The 19,722-nt window shown below is 37.9% G+C and overlaps 2 protein-coding genes across 2 annotated transcripts; one reads left to right on the forward strand and one right to left on the reverse strand.

Moving 5' to 3' along the window:
- The first annotated feature begins 5,180 nt into the window (after positions 1–5,180).
- Positions 5,181–15,410, forward strand: LOC132198211 (mucin-2-like). Its single transcript, XM_059622095.1, has 4 exons — positions 5,181–5,318; positions 7,604–8,002; positions 12,010–14,402; positions 14,556–15,410. Exons 1-4 carry the CDS (start codon positions 5,288–5,290, stop codon positions 14,781–14,783), a joined length of 3,051 nt encoding a protein of 1,016 aa, XP_059478078.1. The 5' UTR covers positions 5,181–5,287; the 3' UTR covers positions 14,784–15,410.
- Positions 15,236–19,647, reverse strand: LOC132198212 (cullin-3). The gene is made up of 14 exons (XM_059622096.1): positions 19,437–19,647; positions 18,810–18,914; positions 18,556–18,753; positions 18,318–18,503; positions 17,947–18,150; positions 17,717–17,896; positions 17,254–17,661; positions 17,028–17,198; positions 16,868–16,975; positions 16,686–16,813; positions 16,324–16,600; positions 16,100–16,269; positions 15,718–15,984; positions 15,236–15,652 (listed from the first exon to the last, which is right to left on the reverse strand). Exons 2-14 carry the CDS (start codon positions 18,867–18,869, stop codon positions 15,628–15,630), a joined length of 2,382 nt encoding a protein of 793 aa, XP_059478079.1. The 5' UTR covers positions 18,870–18,914; positions 19,437–19,647; the 3' UTR covers positions 15,236–15,627.
- Positions 19,648–19,722: the final 75 nt, after the last annotated feature.

Raw genomic sequence — 19,722 nt, forward strand, 5'->3', positions numbered from 1 at the left:
ATATTGACAACGACGGATTTCCCTTTGATTAAGTTATAAAACGACTCTCCTTGATTGATAATCACCTGGGAGAGCCGCATACCGACAACGTCCTAAAATTTGTCATTGCACATATTTTCGTTTTTTTATGAGCTTGTTGTCTTTTGCCTTTCATTTTTTCTTATGCAGTCTTGAGCGGCCTTTGCGAAATACTTGTGTGTCTGATTAAACGAGGTGCAGGAATGCAACTCATTCAAAAAAATCACTTCTCACTCGTAAAAATATTATTTGAAGAGCTAAATTTGCTTGTTGTGAAGTAAGAAAGAAATGCCAATTAAGAAGGAAAATGCGTAACTTGAAACCTCTAAACCCAATTTTAATTAAGAAAGCATACTCTTCATTAAAAATAAAAATAGTACTAATCGTGAAAGACATTTTTATAGACCGCTGCGCTCGTTATACAATAAAGCAATTCACGTTACTGACAGCTCATTACTGTCATAAACGCTTTTTCATCTAAGGAGGATCCTATGGCGCAGAGATGAGCACGCGTGAGTTTCACAATATCTTGATGGTGCATCTCCCTGCACGTTAAGATGGAATCCTGAGTATTTACTTTGAGTTAATCAATAAAACCACGTCACACATCTCCGCTTCATTTGGTGGAATGAAATTTTCCTGCTCCGGAGAAAAAAATCTTGCGAGGAAAGAAGATGACTTCACTAATTTCGCCTATGTAAATTTGCATATATCCCTCTCAAGTGATATTTTTTCCATCCAAAGGGAAATTAAAAAGTAGCTCTGCCGCAAAAAAATGGCAAGTTTGATTTGAGTCGTTTAGCAATTTTTCGATAGCGATGGTTCACTTATTGAAATCGTGTGTGGTGCGATGGCGGCGGGAAAGATGCGCGTTTCCATTAAGTGCTCAGCCTCACCTCTCAATCTCGCGTTTCAAAACGTGCAATTATGTAAATGCGCTGTTTACACACTCGCCATTGTGCTTTTCTGCATAACTAATTTAGCTTGAAGTGTTGCCCACTTTTCACAATTTTATATCTCAAGCGCAGGTGTCTTGATCAATCGAGTTTTAAATTGAAAGGGAGAAGAGACAAGATTCGTTTAGCTGAATAAGGGGGATAAATGAATGACGACCACTCTTGAGACATGCTGCAAATTAATCGTTGCAACTTTTCAAGATAAACTTGGGTAGCATCTCGCTTATTTTATTGTACAATCGGAATTCAATGACACTCGGTAGCTTTATTAATGGTTCGGATAATGGAATCTGAACACACTAAACGCTTTAGCAGCGCTTAAAAGCTTATGAGTATTAAACTCTTGATCTCACATGTCACGCGAGAAGATAGTTCATAAGCTGCATTCATATTAGAATTCAACAAAAATACTTATTGTAATTAAAAATTTGGGATTAAGTGCATGGGATAATTTAAATCAATTCGTATAAAATTTAAACACAAATGAAATAATCCTGGTAGAACAATTTAAATAACTTTAGGCTTCCTTATCTTTATTAATTTATCTAGCTGTTCAACATTGAGCACCGTATTAGCGATTCAAAGACTTGAAAACGCATATGAAGTATTTATTCACAGTGGAGAGCTGTTTCCTGTTGTTTTAATTGGAAAATGACACTTCCTTGCTGGTTTTTGTGAGTCGCACTGATTCTTTGTCAAAAACAGTCAAAAATAAGAGCAGAATATTTTTTTCCTATGAAAAAATAAGCGACTTGCAAAACCCAAGAAGAGCTGCCATTTTTCAATATAAAAGGGGGAAAAATTAAAAATTTATTGAACCAAAAATTAAATAATAATTATTAACTATAGCCATAGGTAACCGTGAGTATGTGCAGATGTAGAAGGATAATCTGAATATAATAAAGTGTAAATATGCATATTGAATGCAAATATTTAAATGAACTTAAAATTCATAACCCGATCTCGATTAATATGCTATATTACGAGGACAAATTATTGTGAGAGAGATCATTGAATGCTTTCCAACTGAGCCATTCTAATGTGCAGTCCAGTTAGGTATCATCTGCTCTCTTCACTTTCAAGATCTCAATATATGGTCTTGCCACTTACGCAATTTTAAGACGGGAGCATAAAGGCGCACATAATTTTGTTGCGCTGCTGCAGGCTTTTGTTAGAGGTACACAAAAAATTCAGACTCTATTGGAGGACGTAAAATGTTGTGAAATTTGCCATCACTCTAGTAATGGACGTGAATCTCTCACCTTCGTTATTCCGTGTATTGATTGGGTCTCGCGATCAAAATATTTTCAAATGGTGACTAGGCGTCTTTTGCTTGCAGTCGGATGATCAGGAAAAATTGAATTGCACCAATATGTGTTAATCGTTATTGCGTTTAGATAATAGAGGAAAGTTTTTCTTTCTTTGGTAATTAGCATAGTATTTTGGCCATTGCAAGGTTAAGTAATGAGCTGTCAACACTATGTGGAAGAAAGTTATGAACATACCGAGTTTTTTTTATGAATGAAAGAGGAGATTTGCTGATTGTTATAATCGTTTGTTTCCATTATGCGTTAGTCTTTGCCTTTATTTTTAATGATGCAAATTGTTCTCATGTTTTATATTGTTCATTAGTGGAATTACATCAACAAGCGGTAATCACGCAGCCTCTGCACGTTACATAATAGGTAACAACTCATGCTATGCAAATTGCACGATAATTATTATTGCATTTTATACCATGCAAGCAGGAAATTTTGTGATTTTGTTAATTTTTTTCATTTATCCAGTATCAATTAATATCAATACCATTTTTTTATATTTAATGATGAAGATGAACAATTTAATATCTGAAATACTAGTGTTAATTATTAATTTGAGCCGCACCAACATTAAAATGTAGAAAGGTGTAACGATCAAATTTTATATTTTTAGGCATTGACAAGTTTTAAGTTCCACGTATTTTTTTCGCTCGTTAACAAAATTTGAATTTACAGAGTTGATTTTGATATTATTATCATGAATTGCCAGAACCGTGCATGCCGTGCAGCATTACCAAAAAATTACCCACAGGCGTATTCAAAAAGATCATATTATATTAATAAATTGTTGGAGGCGAAGATTTCTATCTAGACCACTTTTTCTCTATTAAACTTTATGGAACAAAATATCTTGTTTGCATGCATGCAGATAATTGAGAGAGAAGTAGAGATGCGCGGCTCCGAAGAAAGGTTAATGTTGGTTATGGTTGAAAATCTCTCTCGAGAAAATTCCCGCCTTCTTTGATTTATTTGCCGCATCTTTCTAGATTTATGGCTATCAAATTCCTCACACGGTGCATTTTAATAAGAAGATAAATACATTATCAAAAGAAGTTTTTTGTCGCCTCTATTTTTGGGGAAAGTGCGGCTTACGTGATGTTATGCAGAAATTCGAGATGTTCCTTTGCGAGTTTGTGAAGAAATGTGATAAAAAAAATCTGCTGGTGGCGGCCGTTCTTTAAATCGTCAACTTTATTGTCTTTTATGCGTCTTGAGAAATCACGCGTGATCCGCGAGTTTTTTTTTTTATATACCATTTTATAAAGTTTGAAAAGTTTTTGTTGATTTCATTTCGCAACTCCGCAGACGTGTTTTGGAGTCGGACGATTTGCCTTGGGTAGAGGTGTGAATTCCACACCTATTGCGTGCGATCTGTCAGAGTGTGCGACGGGTTATTATTGCGTGTGCGTAGATCGAGTAATGACTGCCCTGTGGTCCCCGCAAGTCGTGACCCTTTTATCACTCCAAAATTCTAAATCGGTGGGAAATTTGGAGTTGTGTCTCTCATTGTGAAATTTAAGTAATACTCACTCTCTTCCGCCAAAAGGTGAAATTTCGTTGATACAAAACCAGTTTCCAGGAAACAAATTGATGACACACGATTCAGGAAAAGTCCTCTTATAAAAGTTTGAGAAATGTTTAAGAAGCAAAAAAAAAATATATGTCTAGCAAGAAACCTCTTCAGATGTGTGCAACAAGTCAATATTTTGGCAAAAGTACATAATTTATTATGCTTTAAATCTCAATCATTTGCCAAATTGATTAATTGTTACGGCAAGGTGAGTGCAATTTGATATTTGATTACAAAAATTTCCATAAAGTCAATATTTACGACAGTGATAAGTTAATGAGAAGGATTAATTTCCAAATTTGAATTTAAAATTTTACGAAACTTGGTTTCAATTTTAGAAAAAAAAATGTCAATATATTTTTATTAAATTTTGCTGGCGCTTTTTGACATATAAATGTGCTTGGTGAAATTAAATTTGAAGGTTGTTAAATTTGATAGCTAAATATAATATAAATTTATAAAATAATATGACGCTTTAAAATTTTTTAGTAAAAACAAATACTCTAATTTCTGACCTTATAATCTTATCAATTTTTAATAAAAATTAAAAAAAGGATTAGGCATAACAATTTAAATATTCTCAGCTACAAAACTATTTTTATCGAGCAACAATATGTTACTTTAAAAAGTCTGGTACAAATGACGTTATTATCAAGTTCATAGGGCATCTCATAGAAGCATTAAACAAACTGTGCCGCGCGTTGGCCGAGTAGGAGTAAAGGTTACAGGATGATAATGGAGGTGAGATGCTATAATTACAAGTGCCTGTTAATGAAGGGTTCCGACTGCATAATACACACCAGCAGCGAGCTTCTTCAAGTGCAGCGGGATTTCTGCGAGTAATAATAATAATGAGCGGATAATCACACACTCGAGCCAGAAGCACCTTGGCTTTTAAAAACATTAAGACGAACCACTACAAAATTAACTAAAAATACACCTGACGTCTCTTTAATAAATAAGAGTTTCGATTTCATTCTCGCATCCTATAATTAAACTTTTCATCTGACGGTCGCCGATGACCGTATCTAAACAGCCTCAGCCCAAATTGTTTTCGATAATTTATTCATACCAACTCTGGGCATCTTACGAAACGCTTGAATTCCATCGGTCACTTTGATGACATCCAGTCAGGGTCAAGCCTGAAACCGATCTTCATGATTTGAGATCATCTGTCAGGTGCTGGTTATGCAATATGTTCGGCATCCCCAGAAGCCGCAGATGGACTTGTCGGAGAGTAAGAAGAGAGGGAGGTGCCGCTGCTGCTGCTGCTTCTGCCCGGCGCTCTCCACGAAGTATAAAAGGTGGATCTGCCACCGTAGGCGAGTTTTTTCCCATATCGCACGCGCAAGAAGTCGCAATGTCTTTGTGAACGTCCAGCTGCAAAGAACTGTGCGTTATTTCGTTAGTGATCGCCGCCCAAAATGTGGAATACTAGATTAGCAGTTGTTTATGGCAAGTACTTTTTTGTGCATTATGTATTACATAGTTCATTTCTAACTCTCTGAGCAATTTGCCTCTTTATGTATGAATTTCATAATTGTGTTTAAGCATAAATGCTTAATAAAATTTTCAGAAAAAATATTTCTTTTGTAAAAGGAATTCTCAAAATTATAATTTGGCAATTATTGCAGAACGAAGATAAAATAATTTTAATGTGCGTCTTAATTTTTTTTGCAAATCAATGAGACAGTACAATATTGATAAAGATAATAACTTTTAGTCTTTTGCTGCAAATTTTAATTTATTACAATATTTCGTTAGTGTTGTGAAATTTTTATTTCTTATTTATGTCACTTTTCATTGTTCTTCATTAATTCAATGACATTAAAAATTTGCATTTTTTTTTTTACTTTTCAATTTTGTAACCAAAAGCATCAATAGGATAGTCAAGGAGAGTCCGAATAAATTTTTCTAACAGTAGGTGACTTTTTTTCATTGTTGGATCTTGTATCATGGACACCACTGACGTTAAAAATTTATTTAAAACTTTTGTTTACATTAACCATTGAAAGATCAAATTATTGAAAATATGAGAACACACAAAAATATAAAAATACTTAATTAAGCTTTCTTTTTTTCTAATTCATTTTCATGTCAAGATTAGAACGGTTCTTGAATCTGAATTAGCTTAAATTGAGGATGAGCACCGAAAGTGAATATAATTATTATTAAGCCGTGTGCAGGAGCTTGGCATCATTACATTTTTCTCAACTCGCTCATTAGTTTTGTGGATGTGTGCTTGCGAGGTAAGTGCACGATTTTGTTTGCTCATCCCGTGAAATTGAGGAAACGCAGCATAAAATTTCGGCCGAGCTCTTTCACCCGCGCCACCCACAAATCCATCATCTCGCCGTTCTTCTCTCTTTTAAAAAGTAACACGCGTGTTTCATTAATTAAGTCTCGTATTTTTCAAACATAATCACGGTGGGCAGTTTGTAAGAAGAGGGAAAAATAATTTCTCATTGACAAGCGCAAAGGAAGTTTTATGGTTGGCCATAATGTATAGGCTTAATACAACATAAATCTTTCCACTGTTCCCATTGCATAATGTGAAACATCACGGCCTAGATGATGTTTCAGCGCGGGAAGAAAGGAAAGCATAATAAATAACAAGGAAGCTTTTGGGTTTTATTAACATTTTTCATAGATTAGACGAAGTGAAGAAGATAAAAGTGCGTGCCGAGAGAGGAAAGTCTTTCATCCTCGGCGACACTGTACATTTTTATAAGCAACAAATTCAAAATACTATTTTGCTGACGGTGTGTGTTTTATGAAATAATGTCTGTGGGAGTTTGAATTGTAAAAGGGTTATCACAAGCTTTCTTCATCGCGTCTCATAATACATAATTTCACGCAGATAAGTTTGTCGCTCGGAAAACGCTGCGCCGTCTCTCATTTAAATACAATCCTGCGACGTGTGCCGCGATTTTCTCACGCCAACCCCTTTCGTTGCGCGGTCGCGTGCTAACCAAAAATCATAATTGCAATTAGCTTTTTGCTGTGCTGGTGGCTCCAGAGATCAACTGCCTTCACAGAAACAACAAAGCGTTAGAAAAAAATAATTATAAATATGGCAATGTGCCGCAGAGCATGGTCATTGCTGCATTCACAGAAACAAAGTGAAATAACGTGAACTTTGCAATTATGACCTTGTTACAATTCACAAAGTCGCATAAGGGACGTAATTTTATTCTTATTTTACTTTCAATTTTGTTTCTGTTTGCTTATATTAAATTGACTCCAAATCAACGGCCTTTTTCACTTTGAATAATTAAAAATTATTGAATCCAAAAGTCTATATAATTATATTTAATTTTTTTTGTATACAAATTTTTTATCAGTTTTAAAGTTGTGTTAATAAGTTTATTAAATTAATAAATTATAAAATATAATGAATTTTTATTTTTTTTTGTATTTTAAAATTTTCTCAGCTTTTAAAAATGAACACAAATAATTATTATGTCAATTTATTTAATATATTAAAAATTTAAAAAATAATTTTTTGTCAGCATATATGATTTTAAAGTATGGATTGACAAAGATTCAAATATTAAAGTTGTTGAAAGTAAACAGTATGATTAATATTCAGCAAATTAATCCCATGGGAATAAACATATACGCTTTTTTTATATAATGAGAACTGAATTTTTGTGCTGATGCTGATACCATTTTTACTTTTACTTTCCTTGTTCGTTATTCTTCAATTAAATTTTCTGCTTTTATTTTTCCACTTGCAGGTCTTCTGGCCTTTGCACTTATCGCCAAAGGTCAGCAGAACGCGAACTACAATTACCAGCCACCCCAGCAATCTCGGGGCAGCTCTCAATACCTGCCCCCTGATAACCAGTACCTTCCCTCTGACCCTGCTCTTGAGGCTAGTCAGGGCCCTTCCAATCAATACCTCTCACCTGAGGAGGACCGCAATCTGCTTTCGGACGCCAACGAAGGATCGCAGCAGATCATAGGCCTTGAACAGCCTCACCAGGACAAAGGTGGAGAACACCACGGAGGAGACCACCACGACCATCACGAGCACTGGGACCTGAGAGAGTCGATCCCTGGAGAACCGGGAGAAGACTACCCACTGCACCACACACCTCCCGAAACAGGATTTTCCTGTCAGGGTAGAATAGTTGGTACGTAACTTTAACATTACATCATAACAAATAACTTATTTTGTTTATAATTATTACAACATTAACATTCAACCAATTTATTTTACTCCGTTTACAAGATAAAAATACTTAGCTCCTGGTTAAAAGCATAATTGTTTATCATATATTTATGTATAATTTGTTAATAGTGAAATTAAAATAATGAGAGTCCAGCTTTATAGTTGAATTTTCAGGATTTTAACTTAAGTGCAGTTAAAAGTTCTTGGTGGGTAGAAATTTTTTGACAAAGGAATAAAATTTATTTTCGCTGTATATTCTAAAGATTTTTCAAAACATTTTTATTAAATAACGATGATGATTCAATTTTTATACATGCATCTGACATGCATCTTATTTTTTGAGTGCATACATTTATTGAGTGCCAAAAATCAAAGAAAAGTTATGTTAAATGTACAGTGATATAAATATAAACAGGTGGAATTTTTTAGAAATCTGCAAGAAGTTTCTATTTGCATTTCAATTGTTCAAGTGTTTGATGAAAAGAAGTTAGCTGCAGTACGGAGACTACGGAGTTTAATGTTTTCTTTTGAATAAATGATATTTTTTATAAATATATATACTCTCCTCTCGAAAAAAAATATTGTCCGAAGGCAAGGAATGTTCCTGGGCTCTTAGATCATACAGAGAGAGAAAGTGATACATTTGCAAACAATCGTGTATTTTCTCGGCTTCTTTAAAAATATTATATGGAAGAGCATTCGCGCTGCGGTGAGCGCTGACTACATGCGAATTTTAAGAGATAACCTCCTGAAGTGGAAGGTCAAAACGGAGGCGAGATTTCATCTAAAAATAAAAAAAAATGCTTCCAGCAGATTAAAAATCACCAGCACCTGTTGAATTTAATTCGATGCAAAATTAGAAGATGATCTCCATACAGAGAAAAAAAATGCATAAATAAAATGTTGCTGGCTTGTACGTTTAGTTTGAAGCGTATAATTAGTTGTAGGTCAAACTAGCACTGCGGGCGGTCGGGGAGAAATTCAGCACATTTTGACATTTTCGATTTGGATCTGACGCTTTGGGTCAGGTTGAGCTCATCTCAATACTTTTTTCTTGCCTTATGAAGAACATTGCTCAAGTCAATCACAGAGCATCATTACGTGTCAAAGTAAAATTTATGTGCTGCCGGGCAAGACTAATTTGGTCAAGACTTATGAAAGTTTTTGTTTTATCTATGAAACAACAGGTGCGCACATTCAGTCTTTTAGCAGATTTGATTGTTTCGAGAAAAATTTGCAATTTAAATAAAAATAAATAACTTATTAATTTTACAAATAAAAATTTCAGCATTTAATTTGAACATTTAATTGGAAATTGAAAAGTTTATTTTTAATCAAAATTTTTATGATACTAAACGATTTATTTTACTTCATTCCAATTATTGATGTTAAATTATCAATTTTAACTCCTTTAATTTTATCATTATTGACATTGTTTAATAGATTTTTCTCCCAATTTTGGGTTGGTCCTGCTAAATATAGGTGTCAAAACAAGAGTTAAATTTCGCCGTGTGCGTGGATGCCGCACAAGATGTTAGAAAGTATATACAAGTGTGCGCCCACTCCCTGATTCCGGCTTGCGTGCGTGACCTTTGACACCTGACGAGCTGAGCAGAGAGAAAAAGCGCCTTAATGGTAACGCCGTACCAAATTGCAAATGCCGCTTGCCGGCCAACTTTTTCTCGCTAGTTTACACCTTTCTGCATTTGATCGGCACTTGAAAGATAAATCTGTCGCCGTACTTTTATTGCGCCGCGTAAATGTCAAAGTCAAAACACTTCTTCAAGAGGCACTAAAATTTAATTTTGGCCCTCGCAAGTAAATTTGCATTTTTGTTGAAGAGAATGCATTCAAAATTATATATCGCGAGAAGAATACATTGGCGTATAAATCTGCTATATCTGCGAATGGCTCTTTTCGTCATTGACAAGTCAATAAACACGTGATGCATCCATTCACTAATTTTCTTGTGAAATAAGTGCTTTGCCAACTCACTTAGGACAGAGTAGCGTATGACCATCGAGAGTCAACTTACAAATCGTAAAAAAATTCAAGTGCAAATTAAAAAACAATTTCGTTGGCATCATATTAAAATTCCATTAACAGTTTAAACCTTTCGCAACATGTAACAAGTTCATTTTTTTTTGCTCAAATCGCCTTGAGCATATAAAAAGGAAAATTGGACAAAAAGATCTGACCGTCGCAATCGGGAGCTGCAGATTTTCCCACGTCGAAAAACGTTCAATGGCGAAAGCTGATCGTAAAAAAAGTCCTTGCCTTGTTATTATACATAAATAACGATGAAACGAGCAGATTGTATCATCGCGATGTTTTTCCCTTCGCCATAGCGCGTGTGTGTAATTTTCCTTCTGTCACAGTCGGTCGGTATGTTTCTTTTGACTCTGGAGGATGCGAGTGGTCCGTAGGTTATCCTGATGGACCATAAAGCAAGGCCGTCTGGCCGCCGAGCGAGCGAGCGCGCGTGCATAAGTGAAAGTGGTCGCGATGAAGAAGACAACTGGTTCGCCCTCGCCTATACAGATCTTCTTCGGCCGCCTCTTCTTATAAGGCAGACACTTTGCTTTCTCCATATCGACCGACGAGTGGGACACAAAAAATTCTTACATCGGCAGGATCATAAATTACGCGAGGTCTTCGTTAATTGACTTACGCAACCAGCTAATTAAGTCAGCCAGGCTACTGATACTATTTTTCTCTTTAAGAAGTTCGCTTCTTTGTCAACATTATTGTGATTAAGATTTTTTATAAGCCAGCAGACTGGATGAGTTTTAAGGTGCGCAAGCAAAGTAAATTTTTTTATTAATGCACAATTACATATTCTTTTTTTCTTACATAATTGTATGTATTTTAAATTAATTGACCGTACAGTACATCAGTTATAAAATAATTAATTATACGTATTTTTCTTTTTTACATTCTTGCTCCATTCTATTAAAAGGAATTTTGAAGTAATGCTCATTCACAATCAATATGCATAAAAAAAATGATTGATTATAAAAATGATTTACACTGATTGCTGCTTTGAAAATTGAGTGGAGTAAAAAGCACTCAGGGAAAGCAAGCAATTTGAATAAATTGATTCTGAGTGCGTCAATTTGATGTGCTTTTTCAGTCTGCAAACTACTGCCGTAAAGCTGAAAAGTATTCAACAAATACATCTCTGATCAAATGAGCTCTAATCATTTCAGTCCATCAATTAGGATAGTGACACGGGTTAAAATTAAATTAACAAAATGGATATAAGTCAAATAAAATTAAACGACTTCCTGATCGCAGCAATCGCGGGCGCTTCTTGTGTGTTACCGTTGAATCGCATTCTGCTGAGGAAAGTATGAATTGACCCGCCGTAACCTCGTGAAAACATTTTCTAATTAAGTTGAGTAAAAAACGTGAGCTCGTAAGTTTGTGGGCTGATCGTAAAAGGAGCAATAAATCATTGACGGGTTTTATAAAGAGTAAATTTGCCAACTGGCCTAATCAATATAAAATCAAACGGATATGTTTTTATTATAGATTGATTAATTTGATTTTTCCTATCCTGTTTTATGTTTTAAATATTTCAACTGGAGTAAAAAATATCGATTTTATTATATGCAGAGATAAGGTCGATAAGGAATGCGGATATATCACTGAATGCTTGATTCGTTGATGAATGACAATAAGCTGTCAGACAAGCTCGACGCGACTGTTTTAGCATCATTTCTATAGCTTGGCCGGTGTAAAGACAAGCTGGCAGCCGCTGGGCGTCATATTTACTTTGCTAATAACTCACTTTGGCTGAAGATTTTACGAGCGTAGAAAATTTTCCTCAGCAAACTTTCTCTGCGCGTTTTTCTCTTTATTAATTATAAGAATAATTATATGCAAATTTATTATAAGTCAATATAAAAGCTCACCGCGTTTTAATTTTTATTAACTTTAAAACTAATTTTTATATTTTACTTTTAGGTTACTATGCAGACATTCAGGCTGGCTGCCAAGCATTCCACGTTTGCACCGGAGACGATTCGTCACCGCAGTCCTTCCTTTGTCCGAACGGGACGATTTTCAACCAAGAGGTTTTCGCGTGCGAGTGGTGGAACAACGTCGACTGCGCCGCTTCTGAGACCCACTATGCGAAAAATAGCGAAATAGGTGTGGTAATTCCTTACAAGGGCGAGCGCATTCCCGTGGTGCGAACCCAAAGCAACCCTCAAATCAACTCCGAAAACGACATCAACTTCCAACCAGCGTCAAGTAACGAGGACGAGAGCCGTCTTTACTTGCCTCCAACCGATGCACCTCCTCCGACCACAACTCGCAGACCAGTCACTCAGCCTCCCAGCACTTACCTTCCACCTCAAAGGGTGACGCGCCCTCCTCCACCGCCGCCAGCTCCCTCGACGCCCCGACCAACCTTCCGTCCCATAGTTGTTGCTGAAATTCCCACGAACCAAATCCAACAGCAATCTAATTTTAATAATAATTTCCAAGGCTACGACTATCCCAAACCGACCACCACGCAGCGTCCCATTGCGGCCGGCCCTTCCAATAACCTCCCTTCGTTCAGTGAAACTGACGGGTACAGCTACCCCAAACCTGAAGTTGGTCTGCCTGACCCCACCCGTCGGCCGGTTACAACCACAACGCGCCGTCCTGTGCCAACTACGACCACCACCAGAAGGCCCATTGTGACAACAACCACGACTAGGAGGCCAATCGTAACCACAACTACCACTAGAAGACCTATCGATGCAGGTCAGTCAAACCAGTTGCCGTCCTTCAGCGAGGCTGATGGATACAGCTACCCTAAGCCCTCTGTTGGCCTTCCTATTCCAACCACGACCCGCAGACCTGTCACCACCACTCGTCGTCCGATTGTGACCACAACCACAACCCGCCGTCCTATTATTGTCACGACCACTACCACTCGCCGACCGGTCATCCAAACCACTCAGAGACCTATTTCCGCTGGACCCTCAAATGAACTCCCCTCTTTTAGTGAAGCCGATGGCTACAATTACCCTAAACCCTCTGTAGGACTGCCCATTCCAACTACCACAAGGCGCCCTGTTACCACAACAAGGCGTCCAATCACCACTACAAGGCGCCCTGTAACCACCACGCAGAGGCCAATTGCCTCTGGTCCCTCAAACCAACTACCCTCCTTCAGCCAAACCGATGGTTACAGCTATCCGAAGCCTTCGGTTGGCCTTCCCATACCCACAACCACCAGGCAACCCATTACCACCAGGGCGCCAACAACCACTCGACAGCCAGTATACACCACCACCTTGAGGCCCAACGATTTTGGTTCCTCCAACCAGAACCCCTCTGTTGAAGGGTACAACTACCCCAAACCCTCTGTCGCCTTCCCCCTCCCAACTACCACTAGGCAGCCCATAACCACGACAACCCGAAGACCTGTGACCACGACCTTCAGGCCTGTGACCACGACTTACAGGCCAGTAACTACCCAGAGACCTGCCGCTTCAGATGTAAATGAGGAGTCTGGCTACAACTACCCAAAGCCCTCTGTCGCCTTCCCACTGCCAACCACCACTAGAACACCTATTACCACCACCCGAAGACCTGTGACTACAACATTTAGGCCGGTCACCACCACTTTCCAACCGGTCACCACCCAAAGACCTGCCGCCTCAGGTGTCAATGAGGAGTCTGGTTACACCTATCCAAAACCCTCGGTGCCCTTCTTTCTTCCCTCTACCACTCAGGAGCCTGTTTTTATCCAAACCACTCAGGGTGCCCAATTTGGTGCCGGCTCAGACGATTCGTCTTTTGTCACCTCTTCTGCTGCCAGCACCAGCGGCTACAACTATCCAAAACCAAACATTCCTTTTGAGCTCCCTCAAAGACCGCAACCCTCACCAGCCCCTTCAGATAATGAGGGATACAGCTACCCCACCCCTGGATCACCCTTCAGCGTTTACCAGCGCAATCAGCAGTCGCTGGCTAGCAACGCAAACCTAATCAATCAGGCGTACCAAAGCGCTCCTCCCTGCATCCATACCCAGCAAAGCGCTGCATTAACAAGCGCCTCTGCTCACGAGTCTGAATCATTAACTATAACTCAACAATTCCTCCCTCCTGTAGGAATCAAGAGCGACGACTCTGGTGTTATAGTTCAGGCGCCCACCATTGGTGACCTGGACGGCTACGACTTCCCCAAGCCGAGTATTGGTTTTGTAACAGGAAAGAAAAAGCCCCTCAAAAATGAGGTGCTGGCACCGTTCAACCCTGAGGAAGCCACCCAAGACATTGGGGGACAACAGATCCAACAAAATAGCGGCCAGTTCCAGCAAGCTTTTATCGACGGCTTCAACTTAGCACAGCAAGGCAATGTAAGTTTTGCAACGTAAATTTGTGATCACTTAAAATAAGTTGGTTATGCAACCTGCGTGACATACTTGTCAAGCTGGTTGCATACCATGTTATATTTTATTTATTATCAATTTATAATTAACTATTGATGAGATATATTATTTAAATTACAGAGTGCCACTTACAGTCGACAGCAGTCTGCCCTATCAAGTTATAGCCACTCTGGCAGTTTTGTGGAGAGCCAAAAAAGTCAGCAGATAGCAAATCACGTTTTGGAAATCATCCCGTCCATTTCTTATTCCTATCAGCTCGAAAACAAGCAAGAAGATCCACTTCAAGGTTTTCAGCGAGCCGCTGCTCCTTCAGCTTTCAAAAGATCGAAAAACCACGCCATTTATTAAAATTGTAGAGTGTTTTCAATTTTGTGATCATTAATGACTTTTGTCTGCTGCTCTTAATTTTGATATTGAAGATATTTGCTGCTATTTCAATATCAGCTAGTTAATATGTCATATTTTTATAGTAATTTAATTTATCAATAAGTGACCATGAATGCCATCTGTAAAATGATTTTTGGAGAGTGCGCTATAAATATAATTGATAAATTGGGCTCATAGGGTTGTGTTTGAGGAAATACGTTAAGGCGCTCTGAAGCTATTAGAGCCTGAATGTCTTGTGCAACTGGGTACAAAATAAACATTTTTACACATAACCTATCTTTGAAAAAAATATTATTTTTGACTCCTGTCCAATCAAGACTATCATATAACGAACAAGATGAAAATTGGAAAGTGCAAACAATTTGTTACAATTATATTATTTAATTCACAATTATAATTAAAATGTTGTGAAAATTTTTAAGTGGTTTTTTTTATATCTTATTTTATATAAAATCAAAAATCAACTTTGGTCTGGTTTTAAATAGCAATGCTTAGTTTTGTTCAGCGCTGCAGCAGATTTGCAATAAAAATGTCTTAGGGCTTTGATATTTTGACAATATATTAAATTTTTACTAAAATTGTTCATTTTATCTCTTAATTTTATTGTTCGCAAACCTTAGATTTTATTTATACTTATATCAATTGAATTTTACAATCATTCACATTCCTCAAAAGACGCTGCACTGAATAGTTTCACCATGATTCAACCAGCATTAACTGCACAATTTTGAACACACCGAACATTCACTCATGACTTAAAATCATGCTTTTCACTTTTTGCCAGCTGCTATTCAAACTTGAATTCTTAAGCAACATATGTATAAACTTTTCTGTAAATACAAGAGAAAACCATGTTAGCACTATTCAGTATTTCTTAATGTCGAAAATAAATTACCTGTCCTCGGGAGTTCTGGCTAGATATTCTCTCTCAATTAGACCTTCAATCCTCTTCTTGATCACCATTGGATGCGGCAAGAAACGAGCCTTCAGCTGTTGTGTGACTTCAGCCACAAGCGAGTTGTGCTGCATTCTCTTTCTTGCCTTCATCACACGCACGATGGCTGCCTCGATCTCATGCTTGCGATCTTCGTCCACCTTCGTTCTTGTCTCCTTTCGCTCAGGCTCTGTCTCTCCACGAGAAGCCACTGTCTGGATTTTAACTCTGTGGGCAAGATTAATTGTGTTAGTAAAAATGTTTGCAAGCACGTTTTAATTTAAGACCTTTAAAAAAATTTAATGGTCAGTCTACTTGCTATCAATGATAAAATAAAATTCACCTGTGGAGTTTGGAGTAGAAGTTGTCATTAACACAGAAAATGTTGCTGGGCTCGATTTCTTTTGTCTTCGGATGTTTGAGTAGAACTCGTTGGCTTGACTTACCCATGGCCAGGGACTGAAGAGCCCTGATGAGGTCTCGCTCAGGAATATCAGTCTCACTTAAAATCTCCTGTACATATATTTTTTTGTCATTTTCATTGATTACAAAAGGGATAATACTAGCCTCGTAAGTAAGTCGCTCTCGATTGTTGAAAAGCATAAGGACGCACATCTGGTAGGTAGAGACCTGTATGATGTGTTTCCTTGGCTGCTTGCTGCCCCCACTGCTGGTTGGGAACGGACAGGAAGATGTGGCTGCAAGTTCGATGCCACCACCGGCAGGACCATCATCGGTTTTTCCAGAGGGCCGCAGAGAACCGTAGAAATAGGCATTGAGGTCAGCTGAACCCAGCTGCGCTTGCAAGGTCAATTGCCGACCACTGTGCTTGCTCAGATAAAACCTGTGAAATATGTTTAACATTTAAAACTCAACTTCTTGATAAATTTGTTTAAATTAAGCAATATAAATTTCAATATTTTTTTTACCTTCTGAAAGCTTCAAATGCTTCTCTTGGAGCTGCTGGAATACTGCATTTGGGTACCACAGTTTGCGTCGGCCAAAATCCGGTGGTAAGAACTCGCACATTCAGATCGACTCCACCGATGCAAGTTTGCTAATTTCCAATTGATAAAATTCCACTTTTGGATACTTGTTTGTAACACCTTACCCCTGTTGTTGACAGATGTTCCTTCATATCTTCCATGTAGCTGTTGGAAATAGTCATATCCTTGAACATACCTTCCAGCTTTGACGTGAATTGGCAGCCACATTCCGTCTGTGAAAGAATTTAATGAACACCTTTTATTTGAGCACTCCCTTTTACTAACCTTGAGTTTAGAAATCATGTTCTTTTCGCAGTCATCACTAACGGACTTGTTCAACAAAAGACGCTTCGCCAGGTGCTGTTTGTAATAACGCTCGAACACGTCCTTTTCCTGGAGGAATCTGAACATGACCATTGCTTTGTCTAGAACCGCCTCGATTTCTTGCTCCGACATCTACATACAAAATCATAAGGCTTGCAGGACAAAAGAAAGTCTGAACACTACATACCCCTCGAACTCCCTTCTTGAGCTTGTCGTCGATGAAAAGTGACAAATATTCCGGAGATTTAGGATTTAGGTTTAGGAAAAACTCAAAGTCGGCAGCAATCATCTGCTTGAATATTCTGTCGTTGTTGAAGGAATTCTTCAGGAAATGGTCGAATCTGTCCTTCAGGTCCAGCAGTTTCTGAACAAAAGTGATGGCGTTTGTGCCTCCGGTGCAGGCCATTGCGGGGTCGTGCGGCTTCGAGTCTTCCTCTTCCTGAACAAGACCCTTGCCTTGCTCACGAAGGTACTTGCTTACACAGTCCGAAATCGTTTTCAAGCCGTCCCGCAATCGACTGAAGAGTTTATACATGCACGCAAGGTCCTCGGTTTTCTGATTAATGAGCATGTGAACGACACCACTATTCTCCATCTATGAAGTTGAATAATTATGAATAATGCCATTTTTACATTCCATGTCCACCTACCTCAACAATAGTTCTCATATGTTTCTTAATCAACTCCGTCTCAACAACGTCCACAATTCTAGGCTCGGTTGACTGGTCCAAATAGTGCTGGGCCCGATCAATTTCCTCTTGGATTCTAGCCTCAACCTTTTTAATATACACAGAGGCACTGTTCTCTGCCAAAAACTTTTGGCTTTCCAACTGCAAAACTTTATAAGAGACTGGTACAAAATATTTAGAATCCACCAAACCTTATAAAATTCAGCTGATTGTTGCAAGAACGGCCGCTCGAAATCTTCCTCATACACACACCGTGCATCAATGCCCAGAATCATCAACATGCTACAAGCATTCCTAATGGCAATTCTGTCGACGACCTCTCCTCTTCTTTCTCTAGCAACTAGCTCCAGCAGGGTGGTTCTTAGGGAATCTCCAATAACAGGATATCTCACCACCTAAAGACAAAAATTCCAATTAATTCTAATTTTTGTCAAAAATCTGTATACCGAAGCTCTAATAAAAAATATTATCTAAATTACATTTAATCAAACTCCATATTATTAATAAATTATTATTTACCATCAAAGTGTATCAGATCATAAAATATACTTTTCATTCTCACCTGGTCCCTAAATATGGACAGCCCCAGATTGTAAACGTTATCAACGTCATTCTGCTGGACATAAACTCGGTCCATGTACATGAGGATATCTCTTATCATGACCATGGAGGTTTGGTGGTCGTTCCAAGCCATATTCAGCGTGGACAAGAAGTTGTTGTTCAATGCTTGTAAAACGTCTTGCCGAACCTAAAATTTGTGAAATGAGGACAAACTAATAGAAAAAAGTTTCTGCAAATACTTTGTTCTCCAAATGACTGGTCACCACTTCTTTGAGACCAGTGTAAAGACGTTCTCCTCGCTTGTGCAGAACCATTGTGTAGGCGTTTCTGTACAGCTCTTCAAAACTAAGTCCAGAGTTGTTTTTCTTCTGAATTTCTTGAATAGCGTTTTTTAATAAGGACCAAATTGTGTCCACGTATTTTTCGTCCATATTGGCCTGAAAAAGTTATGCCGTTAATGACTAAAAAATTAAACTTTGATTTGTTAACTTACAGGAAATGCTCTTATTCGCATTTTGCCTTCACGTTTTGGAGGCCCACTTCCCTTCATCATTTTATATATTTTTATTTACGGAGCACTTCAATGTATGAATCAACTCTGCAAAAGACAAATATTTTAAAAATAAATTTTCAATCTCAATAACTGAAACAAAAATTTCCAAAAAAAATTATAATTATAACCAATTTAAATTTTGCTCTAATGATTGATCCAAATTTAAAACTACAAAATAAGTCTAAATCATCGAAAAATCTCCACGGTGAAATCATTTGATGGATCACGAACATTAAATTACGTAAAAGATAAAAAAGTGACTTTGAATAATATACATATTGACAATTATTTATGTTTACACTTTGAAAATCAATTCTGTAGTTAGCAAAGGCTGTATATTTAGCATGTTAAATGAAAACAAAAGAAGTTAAACCGTGGCGATTTGTCGATCTTTGTCAATCTCGGTGTAAATATTCTTAATTGCTGCGATGGAAGTGCCGAGAGATCTTCAAGAACCTTGAAAAGCACTTTCCCGCAGCAGCAATCTGGGCCAAAATAGGTCCTTCACAGAAACCTTCCAGGTGAAACAGAGGCCCCTTTCCCACGGTCGTATCCACCTATACGCACCTTTGACGGGCACGGGCGAGTGTTAAGTCTCGTGAAAACCGGACATTCTTTGTCCGGATGAGCGGTGAGGGGCCAATTTAGATGTGAGCTCGCTAATTTCAGGTTCAAAGTTTGGACAGCAACAGCAATCCAACAATGGTTTCTTGCGCGGATCTGATCCTGATTCACTTGCGCAGCTGGGAATAGGGCTGTCAAGTGAAGTGAATCGAAAGAGCAGGTGCTGCCAACTCTTGAAACTTACATTCCTCCTCGGCCCGATTTACGTTTGCTGCAAAAATTATAAGCG

This window comes from Neocloeon triangulifer, unplaced genomic scaffold (genome assembly GCF_031216515.1).
Source record: "Neocloeon triangulifer isolate White Clay Creek 2 clone unplaced genomic scaffold, ASM3121651v1 ptg000012l, whole genome shotgun sequence".
In the NCBI taxonomy this organism is placed as follows: Eukaryota; Metazoa; Arthropoda; class Insecta; order Ephemeroptera; family Baetidae; genus Neocloeon; species Neocloeon triangulifer.